The 20,891-nt window shown below is 60.6% G+C and overlaps 3 protein-coding genes and 1 long non-coding RNA gene across 50 annotated transcripts in view; 3 read left to right on the top strand and 1 right to left on the bottom strand.

The window, feature by feature from the left end:
* Positions 1–5,976, top strand: part of LOC128081278 (venom factor-like) — a 28,223-nt gene extending 22,247 nt beyond the window's left edge. The window contains exons 32-35 of the mRNA XM_052684353.1: positions 82–168; positions 2,100–2,183; positions 4,500–4,635; positions 5,697–5,976. Coding sequence (XP_052540313.1) covers positions 82–168; positions 2,100–2,183; positions 4,500–4,635; positions 5,697–5,838 — 449 coding nt within the window. The 3' untranslated portion in view covers positions 5,839–5,976. The remainder of the gene's footprint in view (positions 1–81; positions 169–2,099; positions 2,184–4,499; positions 4,636–5,696) is intronic.
* On the top strand, positions 2,623–4,325 carry LOC128081274 (uncharacterized). Of its 2 annotated transcripts, none has more exons than XR_008207073.1 (3): positions 2,623–2,658; positions 2,735–2,792; positions 4,239–4,325. It is a non-coding gene; the product is annotated as an uncharacterized LOC128081274 (long non-coding RNA). The 2 variants fall into 2 exon arrangements; XR_008207072.1 differs by lacking the exons at positions 2,623–2,658; positions 2,735–2,792 and adding exons at positions 3,714–3,766; positions 3,992–4,108 and having other exon boundaries at positions 4,239–4,312.
* Positions 5,977–9,505: 3,529 nt separating the features above from the next.
* LOC128081275 (uncharacterized) lies at positions 9,506–12,406 on the top strand. 46 transcript variants are annotated; one of them, XR_008207091.1, is made up of 8 exons: positions 9,626–9,689; positions 9,904–9,946; positions 10,329–10,371; positions 10,513–10,575; positions 10,649–10,797; positions 10,874–10,935; positions 11,042–11,157; positions 11,401–11,668. XR_008207091.1 is itself a non-coding variant. In XM_052684350.1 (7 exons), the coding sequence occupies exons 1-7, from the start codon at positions 10,019–10,021 to the stop codon at positions 12,320–12,322; spliced, it is 921 nt and encodes a 306-aa protein (XP_052540310.1). In that variant the 3' UTR covers positions 12,323–12,406. The 46 variants fall into 46 exon arrangements, 1 of the variants encoding a protein (XP_052540310.1); XR_008207112.1 differs by lacking the exon at positions 9,904–9,946 and having other exon boundaries at positions 9,506–9,689; positions 10,755–10,797; XR_008207081.1 differs by lacking the exon at positions 9,904–9,946 and having other exon boundaries at positions 9,506–9,689.
* A 13-nt stretch (positions 12,407–12,419) lies between these two features.
* Positions 12,420–19,249, bottom strand: LOC128081269 (uncharacterized; the record flags this gene model as incomplete). The annotated part of the gene is made up of 3 exons (XM_052684348.1): positions 12,420–12,844; positions 17,079–17,174; positions 18,964–19,249. Coding segments are annotated over 3 exons (807 nt in total), but the record flags the coding sequence as incomplete, so codon positions are not given.
* Between the last annotated feature and the right edge of the window lie 1,642 nt (positions 19,250–20,891).

Genomic DNA, 20,891 nt, shown 5'->3' with positions numbered 1-20,891 from the left:
CGTGGGACATGTCACTGTCACGATTGGACGCGTCGCTGTCGTGACAGGGAATGTCATTGCCCTGTCCCTGTGTGCCTACAGAAAACTGCTTCATACGACAGAAGAAGGACAATCCCACCACAGTCAACGAGCGCATCGATCTTGCCTGCAAGCCAGGGGTGGATTATGGTGAGACACGGGGACATGGGGACATGGGGACATGGGGACATGGGGGCATGGGGACATGGGGACATGGGGACATGGGGACACGGGGGCATGGGGACATGGGGAAATGGGGACACGGGGGCATGGGGACATGGGGGCATGGGGACATGGAGACATGGGGGCATGGGGACATGGGGAAATGGGGGCATGGGGGCATGGGGACACGGGGGCATGGGGGCATGGGGACATGGGGGCATGGGGACATGGGGGCATGGGGACATGGGGACGTGGGGGCATGGGGACATGGAGACATGGGGACATGGGGACATGGGGACATGGGGGCATGGAGACATGGGGACACGGGGACATGGGGACATGGGGACATGGGGGCATGGGGACATGGGGACATGGGGACATGGGGACATGGGGACACGGGGGCATGGGGACATGGGGACATGGGGACACGGGGGCATGGGGACATGGGGAAATGGGGACACGGGGGCATGGGGACATGGGGGCATGGGGACATGGAGACATGGGGGCATGGGGACATGGGGAAATGGGGGCATGGGGGCATGGGGACACGGGGGCATGGGGGCATGGGGACATGGGGGCATGGGGACATGGGGGCATGGGGACATGGGGACGTGGGGGCATGGGGACATGGAGACATGGGGACATGGGGACATGGGGACATGGGGGCATGGAGACATGGGGACATGGGGGCATGGGGACATGGGGACATGGAGACATGGGGGCATGGGGACATGGAGACATGGGGACATGGGGACATGGGGACATGGGGACATGGGGACAAGGGGGACATGGGGGCATGGGGACATGGGGACATGGGGGCATGGGGACATGGGGGCATGGGGGCATGGGGACATGGGGACATGGGGGCATGGGGACATGGGGACATGGGGGCATGGGGGCATGGAGACATGGGGGCATGGGGGCATGGGGACATGGGGACATGGGGGCATGGGGGCATGGGGACATGGAGACATGGGGGCATGGGGACATGGGGACATGGGGACATGGAGACATGGGGACATGGGGACATGGGGACATGGGGACATGGGGACAAGGGGGCATGGGGGCATGGGGACATGGGGACATGGGGGCATGGGGACATGGGGGCATGGGGGCATGGGGACATGGGGACATGGGGGCATGGGGACATGGGGACATGGGGGCATGGGGGCATGGAGACATGGGGGCATGGGGGCATGGGGACATGGGGACATGGGGGCATGGGGGCATGGGGACATGGAGACATGGGGGCATGGGGACATGGGGACATGGGGACATGGAGACATGGGGACATGGGGACATGGGGGCATGGGGACATGGGGACATGGGGGCATGGGGACAAGGGGGCATGGGGGCATGGGGACATGGGGACATGGGGACATGGGGACATGGGGGCATGGGGACATGGGGACATGGGGGCATGGGGGCATGGGGACATGGGGACATGGGGACATGGGGGCATGGGGACATGCGGACATGGGGGCATGGGGACATGGGGGCATGGGGACATGGGGACATGGGGGCATGGGGACATGGGGACATGGAGACATGGGGGCATGGGGACATGGGGACATGGGGACATGGAGACATGGGGACATGGGGACATGGGGACATGGGGACATGGGGACATGGGGACATGGGGGCATGGGGACATGGAGACATGGGGGCATGGGGACACGGGGACATGGGGGCATGGGGACAGGTGGCAAGGGAATGGAGGATTATGGGGACAAAATGATAGGGGACGTCGTTGGGGTGAGGAGGGGGATGCGAAGGGCCGCGGAAGGACGTGAGCGGGCAGTGGGACGGCAGAGAGGAGTAGGGGAGGAAGAAAGGGGCAAAAAGGGCCGCGAGGAGGAAAAGGGGGGACAGTGGGGACAGCCGCGAGGTGGTGACACGGTGACATCCCCCCTCCCCAGTGTACAAAGTGAAGGTGGTGGCGACAGAGGAGACGTCGTCCCACGACAACTACGTCATGAACATCCTCTCCGTCATCAAGATGGGTACGAGCACCCCGGGGACAGGGGACAAGGTCACCTGGAGGGACCTGGCAGTGTCACCCAGGGCTGGGGACGCCCCGATGGGCTGGGGACACCCAAGGGTGCTTGGGGACACCGTGAGGTTTTATGTCACCCAAAATGGTCTGGGGACACCATGAGGTTTGGTGTCACCCAGGTGAGTTGGGGACACCACAAGGTTTGATGTCACCCAAAATGGTTGGGGACACCACGAGGTTTGGCGTCACCCAAAATGGTCTGGGGACACTCAAGTGTGCTTGGGGACACCGTGAGGTTTGGTGTCACCCAGGGCTGGGGACACCCCAGTGGGCTGGGACACCCAAGGGTGCTTGGGGACACCATGAGGTTTGATGTCACCCAAATTGGTTTGGGGACACTCAAGTGTGCTTGGGGACACCATGAGGTCTGGTGTCACCCAGGTGAGTTGGGATCATCCAAGGGTCCTTGGGGACACCATGAGGTTTGATGTCACCCAAATTGGTTTGGGGACACCATGAGGTTTGATGTCACCCAAAATGCTTGGGGAACGCCTTGAGGTTTGGTGTCACCCAAAATGGTCTGGGGACACCCAAGTGAGCTTGGGGACACCATGAGGTTTGGTGTCACCCAGGGCTGGGGACACTCTGGTGGGCTGGGACACCCAAGGGTGCTTGGGGACACTGTGAGGTTTGGTGTCACCCAGGTGGGTTGGGATCATCCAAGGGTCCTTGGGGACCCCATGAGGTTTGATGTCACCCAAATTGTTTTGGGGACACCATGAGGTTTGGTGTCACCCAAAATGGTCTGGGGACACCCAAGTGTGCTTGGGGACACCACGAGGTTTGGTGTCACCCAGGGCTGGGGACACCCCGGTGGGCTGGGAACACCCAAGGGTGCTTGGGGACACCATGAGGTTTGATGTCACCCAAAATGGTTTGGGGACACCATGAGGTTTGATGTCACCCAAAATGGTCTGGGGACACCCAAGGGTGCTTGAGGACACCATGAGGTTTGGTGTCACACAGGTGAGCTGGGGACACCCTGGTGGGCTGGGGGCACCCAAGGGTGCTTGGGGACACCGTGAGGTTTGGTGTCACCCAGGTGAGTTGGGATCATCCAAGGGTCCTTGGGGACCCCATGAGGTTTGGTGTCACCCAAATTGGTTTGGGGACACCATGAGGTTTGGTGTCACCCAAAATGGTCTGGGGACACCCAAGTGTGCTTGGGGACACCACGAGGTTTGGTGTCACCCAGGGCTGGGGACACCCTGGTGGGCTGGGACACCCAAGGGTCCTTGGGTACACCATGAGGTTTGGTGTCACCCAGGTGAGTTGGGATCATCCAAGGGTCCTTGGGGACACCATGAGGTTTGATGTCACCCAAATTGGTTTGGGGACACCATGAGGTTTGATGTCACCCAAAATGCTTGGGGAACGCCTTGAGGTTTGGTGTCACCCAAAATGGTCTGGGGACACCCAAGTGTGCTTGGGGACCCCATGAGGTTTGGTGTCACCCAGGGCTGGGGACACTCTGGTGGGCTGGGACACCCAAGGGTGCTTGGGGACACTGTGAGGTTTGGTGTCACCCAGGTGGGTTGGGATCATCCAAGGGTCCTTGGGGACCCCATGAGGTTTGATGTCACCCAAATTGGTTTGGGGACACCATGAGGTTTGGTGTCACCCAAAATGGTCTGGGGACACCCAAGTGTGCTTGGGGACACCACGAGGTTTGGTGTCACCCAGGGCTGGGGACACCCTGGTGGGCTGGGACACCCAAGGGTCCTTGGGCACACCGTGAAGTTTGGCGTCACCCAGATGGGTTGGGGACACCCAAAGGTGCTTGAGGACACCATGAGGTTTGGTGTCACCCAGGTGAGCTGGGGACACCCTGGTGGGCTGGGGGCACCCAAGGGTGCTTGGGGACACTGTGAGGTTTGGTGTCACCCTGGTGGGTTGGGATCATCCAAGGGTCCTTGAGGACACCATGAGGTTTGGTGTCACCCAGGGCTGGGGACACCCTGATGGGCTGGGGACACACAAGAGTGCTTGGGGACACTGTGAGGTTTGGTGTCACCCAGACGGGTTGGGGACACCCAAGGGTGCTTGGTGAACATCTGGAATGAACTGGTGAACTGGTGCCACCCGCCGCTGGTGACAACAGAGGGGTGATGACACCCAGGGGTGGTGACAACAATGGGACGATGTCCCCAAAGATGCCCATAGCTCCTGGGACCGGGGGTTCCTCATTGCGGAAGGTGTCACAGCGGGTGTTCCTGCCGTGTTGGGGTGGCAATGTCACCTGTGTCACCTCTCCCTGGGACAGGCACCGACGAGGACCCACTTGGGAGCAACAGGACCTTCGTGAGCCACAAGCAGTGCAGGGACGCGCTGAGCCTCCAGAAGGGACAGGAATACCTGGTGTGGGGGCTGGCGTCCGACCTGTGGGTCACTGGCAGCCGGTAGGGACAGGGGGACGTGGGGACGTGGGGACACGGGGGCATGGGGACATGAAAACATGGGGACGTGGGAGTGAGGGGACATGGGGACATGGGGACATGGGGATGTGGAGGTGTGAAGACATGGGGGCATGGGGGCATGAAGACATGGGGACGTGGGAGTGAGGGGACATGGGGACATGGGGACATGGGGACGTGGGAGTGAGGGGACATGGGGACATGGGGACATGAAGACATGGGGACATGGGAGCATGAAGACATGGGGATGTGGGGCTGAGGGGACATGGGGACATGGGGACGTGGGGGTGTGAAGACATGGGGGTGTGAAGACATGGGGGCATGGGGACATGGGGACATGGGGACATGAAGACATGGGGACGTGGGGACGTACGGACACACGGACATGAGAGTATGAAGGCATGGGGACATGATGACGTAGGGACATGGGGACATGGGGACATGAAGACATGGGGACAGGGGGACACAGGGACATGGGGACATGAAGACAAGGGGACATGAAAACACAGGGGCATGGGGACATGGGGACATGGAGACATAGGGACATGAAGACATGGGGATGTGGGGACATACGGACATGAGAGCATGAAGGCATGGGGACATGATGACGTAGGGACATGGGGACATGGGGGCATGGGGACATGGGGACATGGGGACACAGGGACGTGGGGGTGTGAAGACATGGGGACATGGGGACATGGGGACATGAAAACAAGGGGACATGAAAACACAGGGGCATGGGGATATGGGGACACGGGGACACGAGGACAAAGGGACACGATGACAAAGGGACTTGGGGACACAGGGATGTGGGGACATGCAGACACGGGGACACGGGGACATGGGGACACGATGACAAAGGGACATGGGGACACAGGGATGTGGGGACACAGGGACACGGGGACGTTGCCGCCCGACGTGCATTCACACCTCAATGCACCCCGAGCTTCTCCAGCGTCTCGTTTAGGGTTGTGCGCCCCTCACCGCCAGCCCCTTCCTGACCCCGTTGTCCCCTGCTGTCCCCTGCTGTCCCCTGCTGTCCCCAGCTTCTCCTACCTCATCGGCAAGGACACGTGGCTGGAAGCCTGGCCCTTGGAGGAGTCGTGCCAGGACCCGGACCTGCAGTCGCTCTGCCAGGACTTCATCGAGTTCTCCGAGGCCATGACCATGTTTGGGTGCCCCACCTGATGGGGTGTCACCTTCCCCCCCATGGGGTGTCCCCTCCCCTCCCCCCGCCCCCCCCCCGATGTCACAGACCCTTTTTTCTTTCTTTTTTTTTTGAATTTTGTGGAGTGGGGGCGATTTAAAAACGTGTCCTTTCTGAAATTCTGCCTCTGGGCGCAGCGTGGGGACGTGGGGACATTGGGGGACAACGTGGGGGGGACAACGGGGACATCGCAGAGTCCAGTAGGGGGGCGAGGATGTCGGCGGTGTCCTGGGGACGTCACAGGGGAGGGGGGGGTGTGAGGATTCAATAGGGGATGATGGGGTGATGGGGACACCAGGGGGGACATTGGGGACAGCACAGAGGACATGGGGTGTCCTTAGGGGATGATGGGGTCATGGGGACACCAGGGGGGACATTGGGGACAGCATAGAGGACATGGGGTGTCCTTAGGGGATGATGGGGTCATGGGGGACACCAGGGGGGACATTGGGGACAACACAGAGGACATGGGGTGTCCTTAGGGGATGATGGGGACATGGGGACAGCAGGGGGGACAATGGGGACAACACAGAGGACATGGGGTGTCCTTAGGGGATGATGGGGTGATGGGGACAACAGGAGGGACATTGGGGACAACACAGAGGACATGGGGTGTCCTTAGGGGATGATGGGGACATGGGGACACCAGGGGGGACAATGGGGACAACACAGAGGACATGGGGTGTCCTTAGGGGATGATGGGGTGATGGGGACACCAGGGGGGACAATGGGGACAGCACAGAGGACATGGGGTGTCCTTAGGGGATGATGGGGACATGGGGACACCAGGGCGGACAATGGGGACAACACAGAGGACATGGGGTGTCCTAAGGGGATGATGGGGTCATGGGACACCAGAGGGGACATTGGGGACAGCACAGAGGACATGGGGTGTCCTTAGGGGATGATGGGGTCATGGGGACAACAGGGGGGACATTGGGGACAGCACAGAGGACATGGGGTGTCCTTAGGGGATGATGGGGTCATGGGGACAACAGGGGGGACACTGGGGACAGCACAGAGGACATGGGGTGTCCTTAGGGGATGATGGGGTCATGGGGACACCAGGGGGACATTGGGGACAGCACAGAGGACATGGGGTGTCCTTAGGGGATGATGGGGACATGGGGACAACAGGGAGGACAATGGGGACAGCACAGAGGACATGGGGTGTCCTTAGGGGCTGATGGGGTCATGGGGACACCAGGGGGGACAATGGGGACAACACAGAGGACATGGGGTGTCCTTAGGGGATGATGGGGACATGGGGACAACAGGGGGGACAATGGGGACAACACAGAGGACATGGGGTGTCCTTAGGGGATGATGGGGTCATGGGGACAACAGGGGGGACATTGGGGACAACACAGAGGACATGGGGTGTCCTTAGGGGATGATGGGGTCATGGGGACAACAGGGGGGACAACAGGGGGGACAACACAGAGGACATGGGGTGTCCTTAGGGGATGATGGGGTCATGGGGACACCGGAGGGGACAATGGGGACAACACAGAGGACATGGGGTGTCCTTAGGGGATGATGGGGTCATGGGGACACCAGGGGGGACATTGGGGACAACACAGAGGAGATGGGGTGTCCTTAGGGGATGATGGGGTCATGGGGACACCAGGGGGACATTGGGGACAGCATAGAGGACATGGAGTGTCCTTAGGGGATGATGGGGACATGGGGACACCAGGGGGGACAATGGGGACAGCATAGAGGACATGGGGTGTCCTTAGGGGATGATGGGGTCATGGGGGACACCAGGGGGGACATTGGGGACAGCACAGAAGACATGGGGTGTCCTTAGGGGATGATGGGGTCATGGGGACACCAGGGGGACATTGGGGACAACACAGAGGACATGGGGTGTCCTTAGGGGATGATGGGGTGATGGGGACATCGGAGGGGACAATGGGGACAGCACAGAGGACATGGGGTGTCCTTAGGGGATGATGGGGACATGGGGACATCGGAGGGGACAATGGGGACAGCACAGAGGACATGGGGTGTCCTTAGGGGATGATGGGGACATGGGGACACCGGAGGGGGACAATGGGGACAACACAGAGGACATGGGGTGTCCTTAGGGGATGATGGGGTCATGGGGACACCGGAGGGGGACAATGGGGACAACACAGAGGACATGGGGTGTCCTTAGGGGATGATGGGGTCATGGGGACACCAGGGGGGACAATGGGGACAACACAGAGGACATGGGGTGTCCTTAGGGGATGATGGGGCCATGGGGACAACAGGGGGGACAATGGGGACAGCACAGAGGACATGGGGTGTCCTTAGGGGATGATGGGGTCATGGGGACAACAGGGGGGACATTGGGGACAACACAGAGGACATGGGGTGCCCTTAGGGGATGATGGGGTCATGGGGACACCAGGGGGGACATTGGGGACAGCATAGAGGACATGGGGTGTCCTTAGGGGATGATGGGGTGATGGGGACACCAAGGGGGACATTGGGGACAGCATAGAGGACATGGAGTGTCCTTAGGGGATGATGGGGTCATGGGGACAACAGGGGGGACATTGGGGACAACACAGAGGACATGGGGTGTCCTTAGGGGATGATGGGGTCATGGGGACAACAGGGGGGACATTGGGGACAGCACAGAGGACATGGGGTGTCCTTAGGGGATGATGGGGTCATGGGGACACCAGAGGGGACAATGGGGACAGCACAGAGGACATGGGGTGTCCTTAGGGGATGATGGGGACATGGGGACACCAGGGGGGACAATGGGGACAGCAGAGAGGACATGGGGTGTCCTTAGGGGATGATGGGGTCATGGGGACACCAGGGGGGACATTGGGGACAGCACAGAGGACATGGGGTGTCCTTAGGGGATGATGGGGTCATGGGGACACCAGGGGGGACATTGGGGACAACACAGAGGACATGGGGTGTCCTTAGGGGATGATGGGGACATGGGGACACCAGGGGGGACAATGGGGACAGCACAGAGGACATGGGGTGTCCTAAGGGGATGATGGGGTCATGGGGACAACAGGGGGGACATTGGGGACAGCACAGAGGACATGGGGTGTCCTTAGGGGATGATGGGGTCATGGGGACAACAGGGGGGACAATGGGGACAGCACAGAGGACATGGGATGTCCTTAGAGGATGATGGGGTCATGGGGACACCGGAGGGGACACTGGGGACAACACAGAGGACATGGGGTGTCCTTAGGGGATGATGGGGTCATGGGGACACCAGGGGGGACATTGGGGACAGCACAGAGGACATGGGGTGTCCTTAGGGGATGATGGGGTCATGGGGACACCAGGGGGGACATTGGGGACAGCACAGAGGACTTCAACCCCGCTTCGGAGAGCCATAAATAAGTTTATTAATTAATAAATAAAGTGACAATAATTTAAGGGGGGGGGGAGAAGGAGGGGGGACCCCCCTCCAGACCAGCTGGGGGGGGAGGGTTTAGCAGGGACCCCCAGGCATGGAGGGGGTCCCGAACTGGGGGGGGGGGGGGGGGGGTGGTTCCACGGTCCCTGATGTCCCCAAAATGGGAACCTGTGATGTCCCCAATATCCAGCATGGGGAGCGGCTGCGGGGCGCCTCGTTGTCCCCAAATTCTCTGAGCCGGGGGGGGGGGGGGGGCTGAAATGTCCCTTGATGTCCCCAAATCTCCGGATGTAGAGGTCACCGTTGTCCCCAAAAGGCCAGTTGGTGGACCCAGGTCTTCGGACATAGAGGTCGATGATGTCCCCTGATGTCCCCATATCTTTGGTCAATGATGTCCCCAAATCTCCACACATTGGGGTCTCAGGACCCACATCTCCTGACACGGAGGTCAACGACGTCCCCTGATGTCCCCAAATCTCTGGGCATTGGGATCTTGGGACCCAAATCTCCAGGCACGGAGGTCGTGTCCCCTGATGTCCCCAAATCTTTGGACACGTGGGTCCTGGGACCCAAACACACAGCCAAGGAGTTGGCGATGTCCCCTGATGTCCCCAAATCTCTGGGCATTGGGATCTTGGGACTCCAATCTCCAGCCACGGAGCTCAGCAATGTCCCCTGATGTCCCCAAATCTTTGGACATGGAGGTCAATGATGTCCCCAAATCTCCACATATTGGGGTCTCAGGACCCACATCTCCAGGGCAACGATGTCTCTTGATGTCCCCAAATCTTTGGACACGGAGGTCAACGATGTCCCCAAATCTCCACACATTGGGGTCTCAAGACCCACATCTCCAGCCATGGAGCTCAGCGACGTCCCCTGATGTCCCCAAATCTTTGGACACGGAGGTCAACGATGTCTCTCGATGTCCCCAAATCTTTGGAGACAGAGGTCAACGATGTCCCCAGATGTCCACATTTGGGGTCTCAAGACCCACATCTCCAGCCATGGAGCTCAGCGACGTCCCCTGATGTCCCCAAATCTCTGGGCATTGGGATCTTGGGACTCCAATCTCCAGGCACGGAGCTCAGCGATGTCCCCTGATGTCCCCAAATCTTTGGACACGGAGGTCAACGATGTCCCCAAATCTCCACATATTGGGGTCTCAGGACCCACATCTCCAGGGCAACGATGTCTCTTGATGTCCCCAAATTTCTGGACATGGAGGTCAATGATGTCCCCTGATGTCCCCAAATCTTTGGAGAGAGAGGTCAAAGGTGTCCCCAAATCTCCACACATTGGGGTCTCAGGACCCATATCTCCAGCCACGGAGGTCAATGACATCCCCTGATGTCCCCAAATCTCTGGGCATTGGGATCTTGGGACTCCAATCTCCAGGCACGGAGGTCAACAGTGTCCCCTGATGTCCCCAAATCTCTGGACACGGAGGTCAACGATGTCCCCAAATCTCCACACATTGGGGTCTCAGGACCCACATCTCCAGGCACGGAGCTCAGCGACGTCCCCTGATGTCCCCAAATCTTTGGACACGGAGGTCAACGATGTCTCTTGATGTCCCCAAATTTCTGGACACGGAGCTCAGCGATGTCCCCAAATCTTTGGAGACAGAGGTCAACGATGTCCCCAGATGTCCACATTTGGGGTCTCAAGACCCACATCTCCAGCCACGGAGGTCAACAGTGTCCCCTGATGTCCCCAAATCTCTGGACACGGACGTCAATGATGTCCCCAAATCTCCACACATTGGGGTCTCAAGACCCACATCTCCAGGCACGGAGCTCAGCGACGTCCCCTGATGTCCCCAAATCTCTGGGCATTGGGATCTTGGGACCCCAATCTCCAGGCACGGAGGTCAACAGTGTCCCTTGATGTCCCCAAATCTCTGGACACGGAGGTCAACGATGTCCCCAAATCTCCACATTTGGGGTCTCAAGACCCACATCTCCAGGCACGGAGCTCAGCGACGCCCCCTGATGTCCCCAAATCTTTGGACACGGATGTCAACGATGTCTCTTGATGTCCCCAAATCTCTGGACACGGAGCTCAGCGATGTCCCCAAATCTTTGGAGACAGAGGTCAACGATGTCCCCAGATGTCCACATTTGGGGTCTCAAGACCCACATCTCCAGGCACGGAGGTCAGCGACGTCCCCTGATGTCCCCAGATCTTTGGACACGGAGGTCAACGATGTCCCCTGATGTCCCCAAATCTTTGGACACGGAGCTCAGTGACGTCCCCTGATGTCCCCAGATCTTTGGACACGGAGGTCAACGATGTCTCTTGATGTCCCCAAATCTTTGGAGACAGAGGTCAATGATGTCCCCAGATGTCCACATTTGGGGTCTCAAGACCCACATCTCCAGCCACGGAGGTCAACAGTGTCCCCTGATGTCCCCAAATCTCTGGACACGGAGGTCAATGATGTCCCCAAATCTCCACACATTGGGGTCTCAAGACCCACATCTGCAGCCATGGAGCTCAGCGACGTCCCCTGATGTCCCCAAATCTCTGGGCATTGGGATCTTGGGACCCCAATCTCCGGCCACGGAGGTCAGCAGTGTCCCCTGATGTCCCCAAATCTCTGGACACGGAGGTCAACGATGTCCCCAGATGTCCACATTTGGGGTCTCAAGACCCACATCTCCAGCCATGGAGCTCAGCGACGTCCCCTGATGTCCCCAAATCTCTGGGCATTGGGATCTTGGGACTCCAATCTCCGGCCACGGAGGTCAGCAGTGTCCCCTGATGTCCCCAAATCTTTGGACACGGATGTCAATGATGTCCCCAAATTTCTGGACACGGAGCTCAGCGATGTCCCCAAATCTTTGGAGACAGAGGTCAACGATGTCCCCAGATGTCCACATTTGGGGTCTCAGGACCCACATCTCCAGCCCCGGAGCTCAGCGACGCCCCCTGACGTCCCCAGATCTCCAGACGTGGGGCTCTTGGGACCCAGATCTCCACTCACAAACATCATCAGCGTCCCCCGACGTCCCCAAAATCTCCGGCCATCGGGACCCCAAACACCTCCAGTCACAAAGGCCGGCGACGTCCCTTGACGCCTTCGCCCCCCATCCCTTCCAGTCCCCCCCCTTCGCGCTCCTCTTCCGCCCCATGGCGCCTCGGGGGGGGGGGGGGGGGGCAGCCCCCCACTCCTCACCCCCTTGTTGCGATGCGCAGCAGCCCCACGAAATTTCCTTCCCTCTCGTCCTGCGCCATCTGCCACTCGTCCCCTTGGATGTCCCCAACCATCCTAAAGCTGAGGACGTCGCCGGGTCGCAGCTGCCCCACTGCCTGCGTCAAACCCGAACGAGTCGGGCCGGATCCGGAACCGTCGGGTAACACCAAGGGTACGGCCAGCAAGGGATGGGGGGAACCGGCGCGGTGCAGCTGGAGGGTGACGTTGCCGGGGGGACAAGAGGTGGCCGTGCAGGTGACAGCAAATTGGCCATAGAGGAGGTAGAGGCCCCCCGACGCCACCTGCAGCCCCTGGGCTGTGGCCCGAACGTCGCCGCTGAGGAAGACTCCGTTGATGCCTTCTTCGTAGCGCCAGTCGGGTCCAGAGGGAACGGCCAGGGAGGCTGGGGGAGGAGATGGGGGGGGAATGGGGGTCAGGAGGGCAGCGGCGGGGGATGTGGGGGGCAGGGATTGGGGTGAATGGGGTCAGGAGGGCAGCACCAGGGGATGTGGGGGGCAGGGATTGGGGTGAATGGGGTCAGGAGGGCAGCACCAGGGGATGTGGGGGGCAGGGATTGGGGTGAATGGGGTCCTGGTGGCACTGTGAGGGATGCTGCAGGTGGAGATGTGGGGGGAATGGGGGTCAGGAGGGCAGCACCAGGGGATGTGGGGGGCAGGGATTGGGGTGAATGGGGTCAGGAGGGCAGCGGTAGGGGATGTGGGGGGCAGGGATTGGGGTGAATGGGGTCAGGAGGGCAGCAGCAGGAGATGTGGGGCCAGGGGTGTGGGTTTAATGGGGTCCTGATGGCACTGTGAGGGATGCTGTGGGAGGAGATGTGGGGGGAATGGGGGTCAGGAGGGCAGCACCAGGGGATGTGGGGGGCAGGGATTGGGGTGAATGGGGTCAGGAGGGCAGCAGCAGGGGATGTGGGGGGCAAGGATTGGGGTGAATGGGGTCAGGAGGGCAGCACCAGGGGATGTGGGGGGCAGAGATTGGGGTGAAGGGGGTCAGGAGGGCAGCGGCGGGGGATGTGGGGGGCAGGGATTGGAGTGAATGGGGTCAGGAGGGCAGCACCAGGGGATGTGGGGCCAGGGGTGTGGGTTTAATGGGGTCCTGGTGGCACTGTGAGGGAGGCTGCAGGTGGAGATGTGGGGGGAATGGGGTCAGGAGGGCAGCACCAGGGGATGTGGGGGGCAGAGATTGGGATTAATGGGGTCACTGTAAGGGAATGTGGGGGGCAGGGATATGGGGTGACCCTATTAGGAACAGGGCGCTGCCAGGGATATGGGGTGACCCTATTAGGAACAGGGTGCTGCCAGGGTTATGGGGTGACCCTATTAGGAACAGGGTGCTACCAGGGCTATGGGGTGACCCTATTAGGAACAGGGCGCTGCCAGGGATATGGGGTGACCCTATTAGGAACAGATATGGGGTGACCCTATTAGGAACAGGGCGCTGCCAGGGCTATGGGGTGACCCTATTAGGAACAGATATGGGGTGACCCTATTAGGAACAGGGTGCTGCCAGGGCTATGGGGTGACCCTATTAGGAACAGATATGGGGTGACCCTATTAGGAACAGGGTGCTGCCAGGGCTATGGGGTGACCCTATTAGGAACAGGGTGCTGCCAGGGCTATGGGGTGACCCTATTAGGAACGGGGCACTGGCAGGGCTATGGGGTGACCCTATTAGGAACAGATATGGGGTGACCCTATTAGGAACGGGGCGCTGCCAGGGCTATGGGGTGACCCTATTAGGAACAGGGCGCTGCCAGGGCTATGGGGTGACCCTATTAGGAACGGGGCACTGGCAGGGCTATGGGGTGACCCTATTAGGAACAGATATGGGGACGCTCCGTGACGTTTTGGGGCCGGCTCTTTCCTTCCTGAGGTCGGAACCCACGCGCGACGCTTTCGAGATGACGGAGGCGACGGCGCCGTCCGCAATGTCCCCAAATGTCCCCGCCCCCAATTTCCCTTCCCCCCCCCAAATGTCCCCATCCAAAACGTCCCCTGCCCCAAATGTCCCCATCCCAAATGCCCCTGACCCCAATGTCCCTGTCTCCAATTCCCCCCCTCCCCAAAAACCCCCACCCCGCAACGTCCCTGACCCCAAATGTCCCCATCCCAAATGTCCCCTATCCCCAATATCCCCATCTCCAATCCCCCCCCTCCCCAAATGCCCCCACCCTCAAATGTCCCTGACCCCAAATATCCCTGACCCCAAATGCCCCCAACCCCAAATGTCCCTATCTCCAATTCCCCCCCATATGTCCCCCCCCCAAATGTCCCGTCCCCAATTCCCCCCCCCAAAATGTCCCCATCCCAAATGTCCCTACCCCAAGTGTCCCCATCTCCAATCCCCCCCTCCCCAAATGTCCCCAACCCCAAATGTCCCCTGCCCCCAATTGCCCCCCCAATGTCCCTGACCCCAAATGTCCCCATCCCAAATGTCCCCTACCCCCAATATCCCCATCTCCAATCCCCCCCTCCCCAAATGTTCCCCCCCTCAAATGTCCCTGACCCCAAATGTCCCCAACCCCGAATGTCCCCTGCCCCCAATTCCCCCCCCAATGCCCCTGACCCCAGTGTCCCTGACCCCAAATGTCCCCATCCCAAATTTCCCTGTCCCCAATGTCCCCATCTCCAATCCCCCCCTCCCCAAATGTCCCCCCCCTCAAATATCCCCATCTCAAATGTCCCCAACCCCAAATGTCCCCTGTCCCCAATTCCCCCCCCAATGTCCCTACCCCCAAGTGTCCCTATCTCCAATTCCCCCCCTCCCCAAGTGTCTTCACCCCCCCAAATGTCCCCATCCCAAATCTCCCTGCCCCAAGTGTCCTTATCTCCAATCCCCCCCTCCCCAAATGCCCCCAACCCCAAATGTCCCCTGTCCCCAATTCCCACCCCAATGTCCCTGACCCCAAGTGTCCCTATCTCCAGTTCCCCCCTCTCCCCCAAATGTCCCTGCCCCCAATTTCACCCCTCAAATGTACCCCCCCCCAATATCCCCATCTCCAATCCCCCCCTCCCCAAATGTCCCCATCCCAAATGTCCCCTGCCCCCAATTCCCCCCCCAATGTCTCGACCCCCAAATGTCCCTGCCCCCAAAAGTCCCCATCTCCAATTCCCCCCCCAAATGCCCCCAACCCCAAATGTCCCCCTGTCCCCAATTCCCCCCCTTCCCCAAATTGTCCTCACACCCCAAATCTCCCTGCCCCCAAATGTCCCCATCCCAAATCTCCCCCCCCCCAAATCTCCCTACCCCCAAGTGTCCCTATCTCCAATCCCCATCTCCCCAAATGTCCCCTTCCTCAAATATCCCCATCCCAAATGTCCCCAACCCCAAATGTCCCCTGTCCCCAATTCCCCCCCAATGTCCCGACCCCCAAATCTCCCTGCCCCCAATGTCCCCATCTCCAATACCCCCTCCCCAAATGCCCCCCACCCCAAATGTCCCCTGCCCCCAATTCCCACCCCAATGTCTCGACCCCCCAATTTCCCTGCCCCCAAAAGTCCCCATCTCCAATTCCCCCCTCTTCCCCAAATGTCCCCCCCTCAAATATCCCCATCCCAAATGTCCCCCAACCCCAAATGTCCCCTGTCCCCAATTCCCCCCCAATGTCCCTGCCCCCAATTTCCCTCCCCCCAAGTGTCCCCATCTCCAATCCCCCCCTCCCCAAATGCCCCCAACCCCAAATGTCCCCTGCCCCCAATTCCCACCCCAATGTCCCTGCCCCCAATGTCCCCATCTCCAATTCCCCCCCCTCCCCAAATGTCCCCATCCCAAATGTCCCCTGCCCCCAATTCCCCCCCAATGTCTCGACCCCCCAATTTCCCTGCCCCCAAAAGTTCCCATCTCCAATTCCCCCCCTTCCCCAAATGTCCCCCTCCTCAAATATCCCCCTCCCCAAATGTCCCCAACCCCAAATGTCCCCTGTCCCCAATTCCCCCCCAATGTCCCTGCCCCCAATTTCCCTCCCCCCAAGTGTCCCCATCTCCAATCCCCCCCTCCCCAAATGCCCCCCAACCCCAAATGTCCCCTGCCCCCAATTCCCACCCCAATGTCCCTGACCCAATGTCCCTATCTCCAGTTCCCCCCCCTCCCCAAATGTCCCTGAACCCCAAATGTCCCCATCCCAAATGTCCCCTGCCCCCAGTGTCCCCATCTCCAATTCCCCCCCCCTCCCCAAATGCCCCCAACCCCAAATGTCCCCTGTCCCCAATTCCCCCCCTTCCCCAAATTGTCCTCACACCCCAAATCTCCCTGCCCCCCAAATGTCCCCATCCAAATCTCCCCCCCCCAAATCTCCCTCCCCCCAAGTGTCCCTATCTCCAATTCCCCCCCTCCCAAATGCCCTCGTCCCCCAATTCCATCCCCCAAATGTCCCCATCCCAAATGTCCCCTGTCCCCAATTCCCCCCCAATGTCTCGACCCCCCAATTTCCCTGCCCCCAAATGTCCCCATCTCCAATTCCTCCCCCAAATGTCCCCACCCCAAATGTCCCCTGTCCCCAATTCCCACCCCAATGTCCCTGCCCCCAATTTCCCTGCCCCCAAGTGTCCCCATCTCCAATGTTCCCCCCCCAAATGTCCCCCCCCCCCCCCCAATGTCCCCCTGGGCCCCTCACCACTCACCAGCACTCAGCAGCACGTGGGCAGCGGTGGCACTCTGCTGTTTTTGGGGGGGGGGGGGAAGGAAGCAGTCAGCGGAAGGACGAGGTGTCGCCGTTCCTTTTTGTGTGCCCCCCCCCCCCCCCAAAGACACCAAACCACCCCCCCCCCTTCCTTCCCGCCCCCCCCCTTCCTCCGGTGCTGATGGGAAGTCGGGATTTGGGGACTTTCCAAAGCCAGGCGGTATTTTGGGGGGGGGTCCCCAAGGGGAGGGGAGGTTTGGGGGGGGGGGGGAGGAAGGAGGGATGGTATTTGGGGGGGGGTCTTCAAGGGGAGGGGAGGGAGATGTAGATTTGGGGGGGGGGGGAAGAAGGGATGGTATTTGGGGGGGGGTCTTCAAGGGGAGGGGAGGGAGATGTAGATTTGGGGGGGGGGAGGGAAAGGAGGGATTGGATTTGGGGGGGGGGGTCCGCAAGAGGAGGGGAGGGAGACGTAGATTTGGGGGGGGGGGGGGAAGGAGAGATGGTATTTGGGGGGGGGTCTTCAAGGGGCGGGGAGGGAGATGTAGATTTGGGGGGGGGGGGGGAAGGAGGGATGGTATTTGGGGGGGGGTCTTCAAGGGGAGGGGAGGGAGATGTAGATTCGGGGGGGGGGGGAAAGGAGGGATTGGATTTGGAGGGGGGGGGGGGGGAAGGAGGGATGGTATTTGGGGGGGGGGGTCTTCAAGGGGAGGGGAGGGAGACGTAGATTTGGGGGGGGGAGGGGGGGAAAGGAGGGATTGGATTTGGGGGGGGGGTCCGCAAGGGGAGGGGAGGGAGATGTAGATTTGGAGGGGGGGGGGGGAAGGAGGGATGGTATTTGGGGGGGGGTCCGCAAGGGGAGGGGAGGGAGATGTAGATTTGGGGGGGGGGGGGAAGGTGGGATGGTATTTGGGGGGGGGTCTTCAAGGGGAAGGGAGGGAGATGTAGATTTGGGGAGGGGAGGGGGGGGGATGGGGGGTCCCAAGGGTGAGGGGAGGAGCCATAGATTGGGGGGGAGAGGGGCTGGAAGGAGGGATGGTATTTGGGGGGGGTCTCCAAGGGAAGGGGGGCAAGCCATAGATGGGGGGGGGGGGGGAAAGGGGGATGGTATTTTCGGGGGGGGGTCCCCAAGGGGAGGGGAGGGAGCCATGGATTTGGGGGGGGGGGGGGGGGATGGAGGTGGTGGGGGGGGATGGTATTTGAGGGGGGGAGGGGAGGGGAATGAGCCATAGATTTGGGGGTGGGGGTCTCCAAGGGAAGGAGAGTGAGCATAGATTTGGGGAGGGGGGAGGGAGGGGGGAATGGTATTTTGGAGGGGGGGGTCTTCAAGGGGAGGGGAATGAGCCATAGATTTGGGGGGGGGATGGGGGGTCCCAAGGGTGAGGGGAGGAGCCATAGATTGGGGGGGGGGGGGCAGGAAGGAGGGATGGTATTTGGGGGGGGTCTTCAAGGGGAGGGAGGGAGATGTAGATTTGGGGGGGGGAGGAGGGGAGTGGGGTCTCCAAGGGAAGGGGGGCAAGCCATAGATGGGGGGGGGGGGTGGTATTTGGGGGGGGGTCCCCAAATGAGGGGAATGAACCATAGATTTGGGGGGGGGGAAGGAGGGATGGTATTTGGGGGGGGTCCGCAAGGGAGGGGAGGGAGCCATAGATTTGGGGGGGGGGGGGGTGTGAAGGGGGTGGAGGAGGGGAGGGCATTTTGGGGGGGGTCCCCAAAGGGAGGGGAGGGAGACGTAGATTTGGGGGGGGGGAAGGGTGGGATGGGGGGTCCCCCAAAGGGAGGGGAGGGAGCCATAGACTGGGGGGGGGGGATGGTATTTGGGGGGGGGGAGGGGAGGGGGAGGGATGGTATTTTGAGGGACAGACGGACAGACGGACGCACGGACGAACCGGTAGCTGGAAGGGGGGGAGTGGCGGACAGACGGACAGACAGAGACCCTGGGCGGACAGACGGATTCCCTCGCAGGGGTGGGCGGACAGTCGGACAGACGGACATAAAGACGGACAGGCAGACAATTGGACAGATGGAGAGAGGGACAGGCAGACGGACGGACAGCTGGACGGAAGGACGGACAAAGGGGACGCCGTGGATGGACGGACAGACGGACACCTGGACGGACAGAGAGCTGGGGATGGACAGAGGGACGACGAGACGGACAGACACCTGGACGGACAGCTGGACAAGGCAGCAGCCAGACAGGCGGACAGCGGACAACCAGACAGACAGACAGAGGAACAAGCAGGTGGACAGACAGACGGCTGGACAGGCGGGACAACAGGATGGACAGAGAGAAGGATAAGCAGACAGACAGACAGACAGACAGAGGAACAATCATGGACAGAGCGCGGGGAATGGAGGGCCAACGGGATGGACAGACAGACGGACAGAGGGACAATCGGACAGAGGGAGAGTCGAACAAGCAGACAGACAGACAGACAAAGGAACAACCGGGCAGACAGGAATAATCAGAAGGACGGACAGACTGACGGACGGACGGAAAGACAGCTGGACAGAGGGACAAGCAGACAGACAGAGGGACAGGCGGGTGGATGGGCAGTTGGCGGACAGACGGACAAGCAGACAGACAAGCAGACAGCCTCCTGGACGGACAGACGGACAGACAGACAGCTGGACGGACAGGCGAAAGGACGGACAGACAGATGGGCACCTGGACGGACGGACGGACGGATGGCGCCTGGACGGGCAGACATGGACGGATGGACGGACGGACACATGGATGGGCACCCGGATGGACGGACAGACAGACAGACAGACGGGCACCTGGACGGACAGGCAGATGGATGAATGGACGGACAGATGGACGGGATGGGCAGACGCGGACAGACGGACGGACAGACACACAAATGGGCACACGGGTGGACGGACAGATGGAGGGATGGATGGACAGACAGACACACGGGAGGGCACCTGGATGGAAGGACAGACGGACAGACAGACAGCCAATGGGATGGACGAACGGACAGACAGACGAATAGATGGACGGACACACAGATGGGCACCTGGATGGAAGGATGGACGGACGGATTGGACGGACAGACAGATGGACGGATGGGCTCCTGGATGGGCAGACGAACGGACAGACAGACAGCTGGATGGACAGACAGACGAATGGATGGACAGACAGACGGATGGGCACCTGGCCGGACAGATGGACGGACAGGAAAGACAGACGGCTGGATGGATGGACGGACAGACAGACGGACAGATGGGCGCCTGGATGGGCAGACGAATGGACAGACAGACAGACAGACACCGGGATGGATGGACGGACAGACAGACGAATGGATGGACAGAAACAATGGATGGAAGGACGGATGGATGGACAGACAAACAGCGGGATGGACAGACAGACAGGACACGTGGATGGACACCTGGTTGGGCAGACGAACAAACGGACAGGAAAGACAGACAGCTGGATGGACGGACGGACAGACAGACGAATGGATGGACGGACACACGGATGGGCACCTGGATGGAAGGACAGACGGACGGGTGGATGGGCAGCTGGATGGGCAGACGGACGGACAGACAGACAGACAGACAGCTGGATGGGCAGACAAACAGAAAAATGGATGGACAGACAGACGAACAGGCACTCGGATGGAAGGATGGATGGACGAACAGACAGACAGACAGACGGACGGGCACCTGGGTGGACAAACGAATGGACAGACAGACAGACACCGGGATGGACGGGAGGACAGACGGACGGATGGATGGACGGACACACAGATGGGCACCTGGATGGAAGGACAGACGGACGATGGGCACCTGGATGGGCAGACGGACGGACAGA

This window comes from Tympanuchus pallidicinctus, unplaced genomic scaffold, assembly GCF_026119805.1.
Source record: "Tympanuchus pallidicinctus isolate F22 unplaced genomic scaffold, pur_lepc_1.0 scaffold201, whole genome shotgun sequence".
Lineage (NCBI taxonomy): Eukaryota > Metazoa > Chordata > Aves > Galliformes > Phasianidae > Tympanuchus > Tympanuchus pallidicinctus.
The sequence above is the reverse complement of the archived record's forward strand: the minus strand, read 5'-3'. Positions and strand labels throughout refer to the sequence as shown.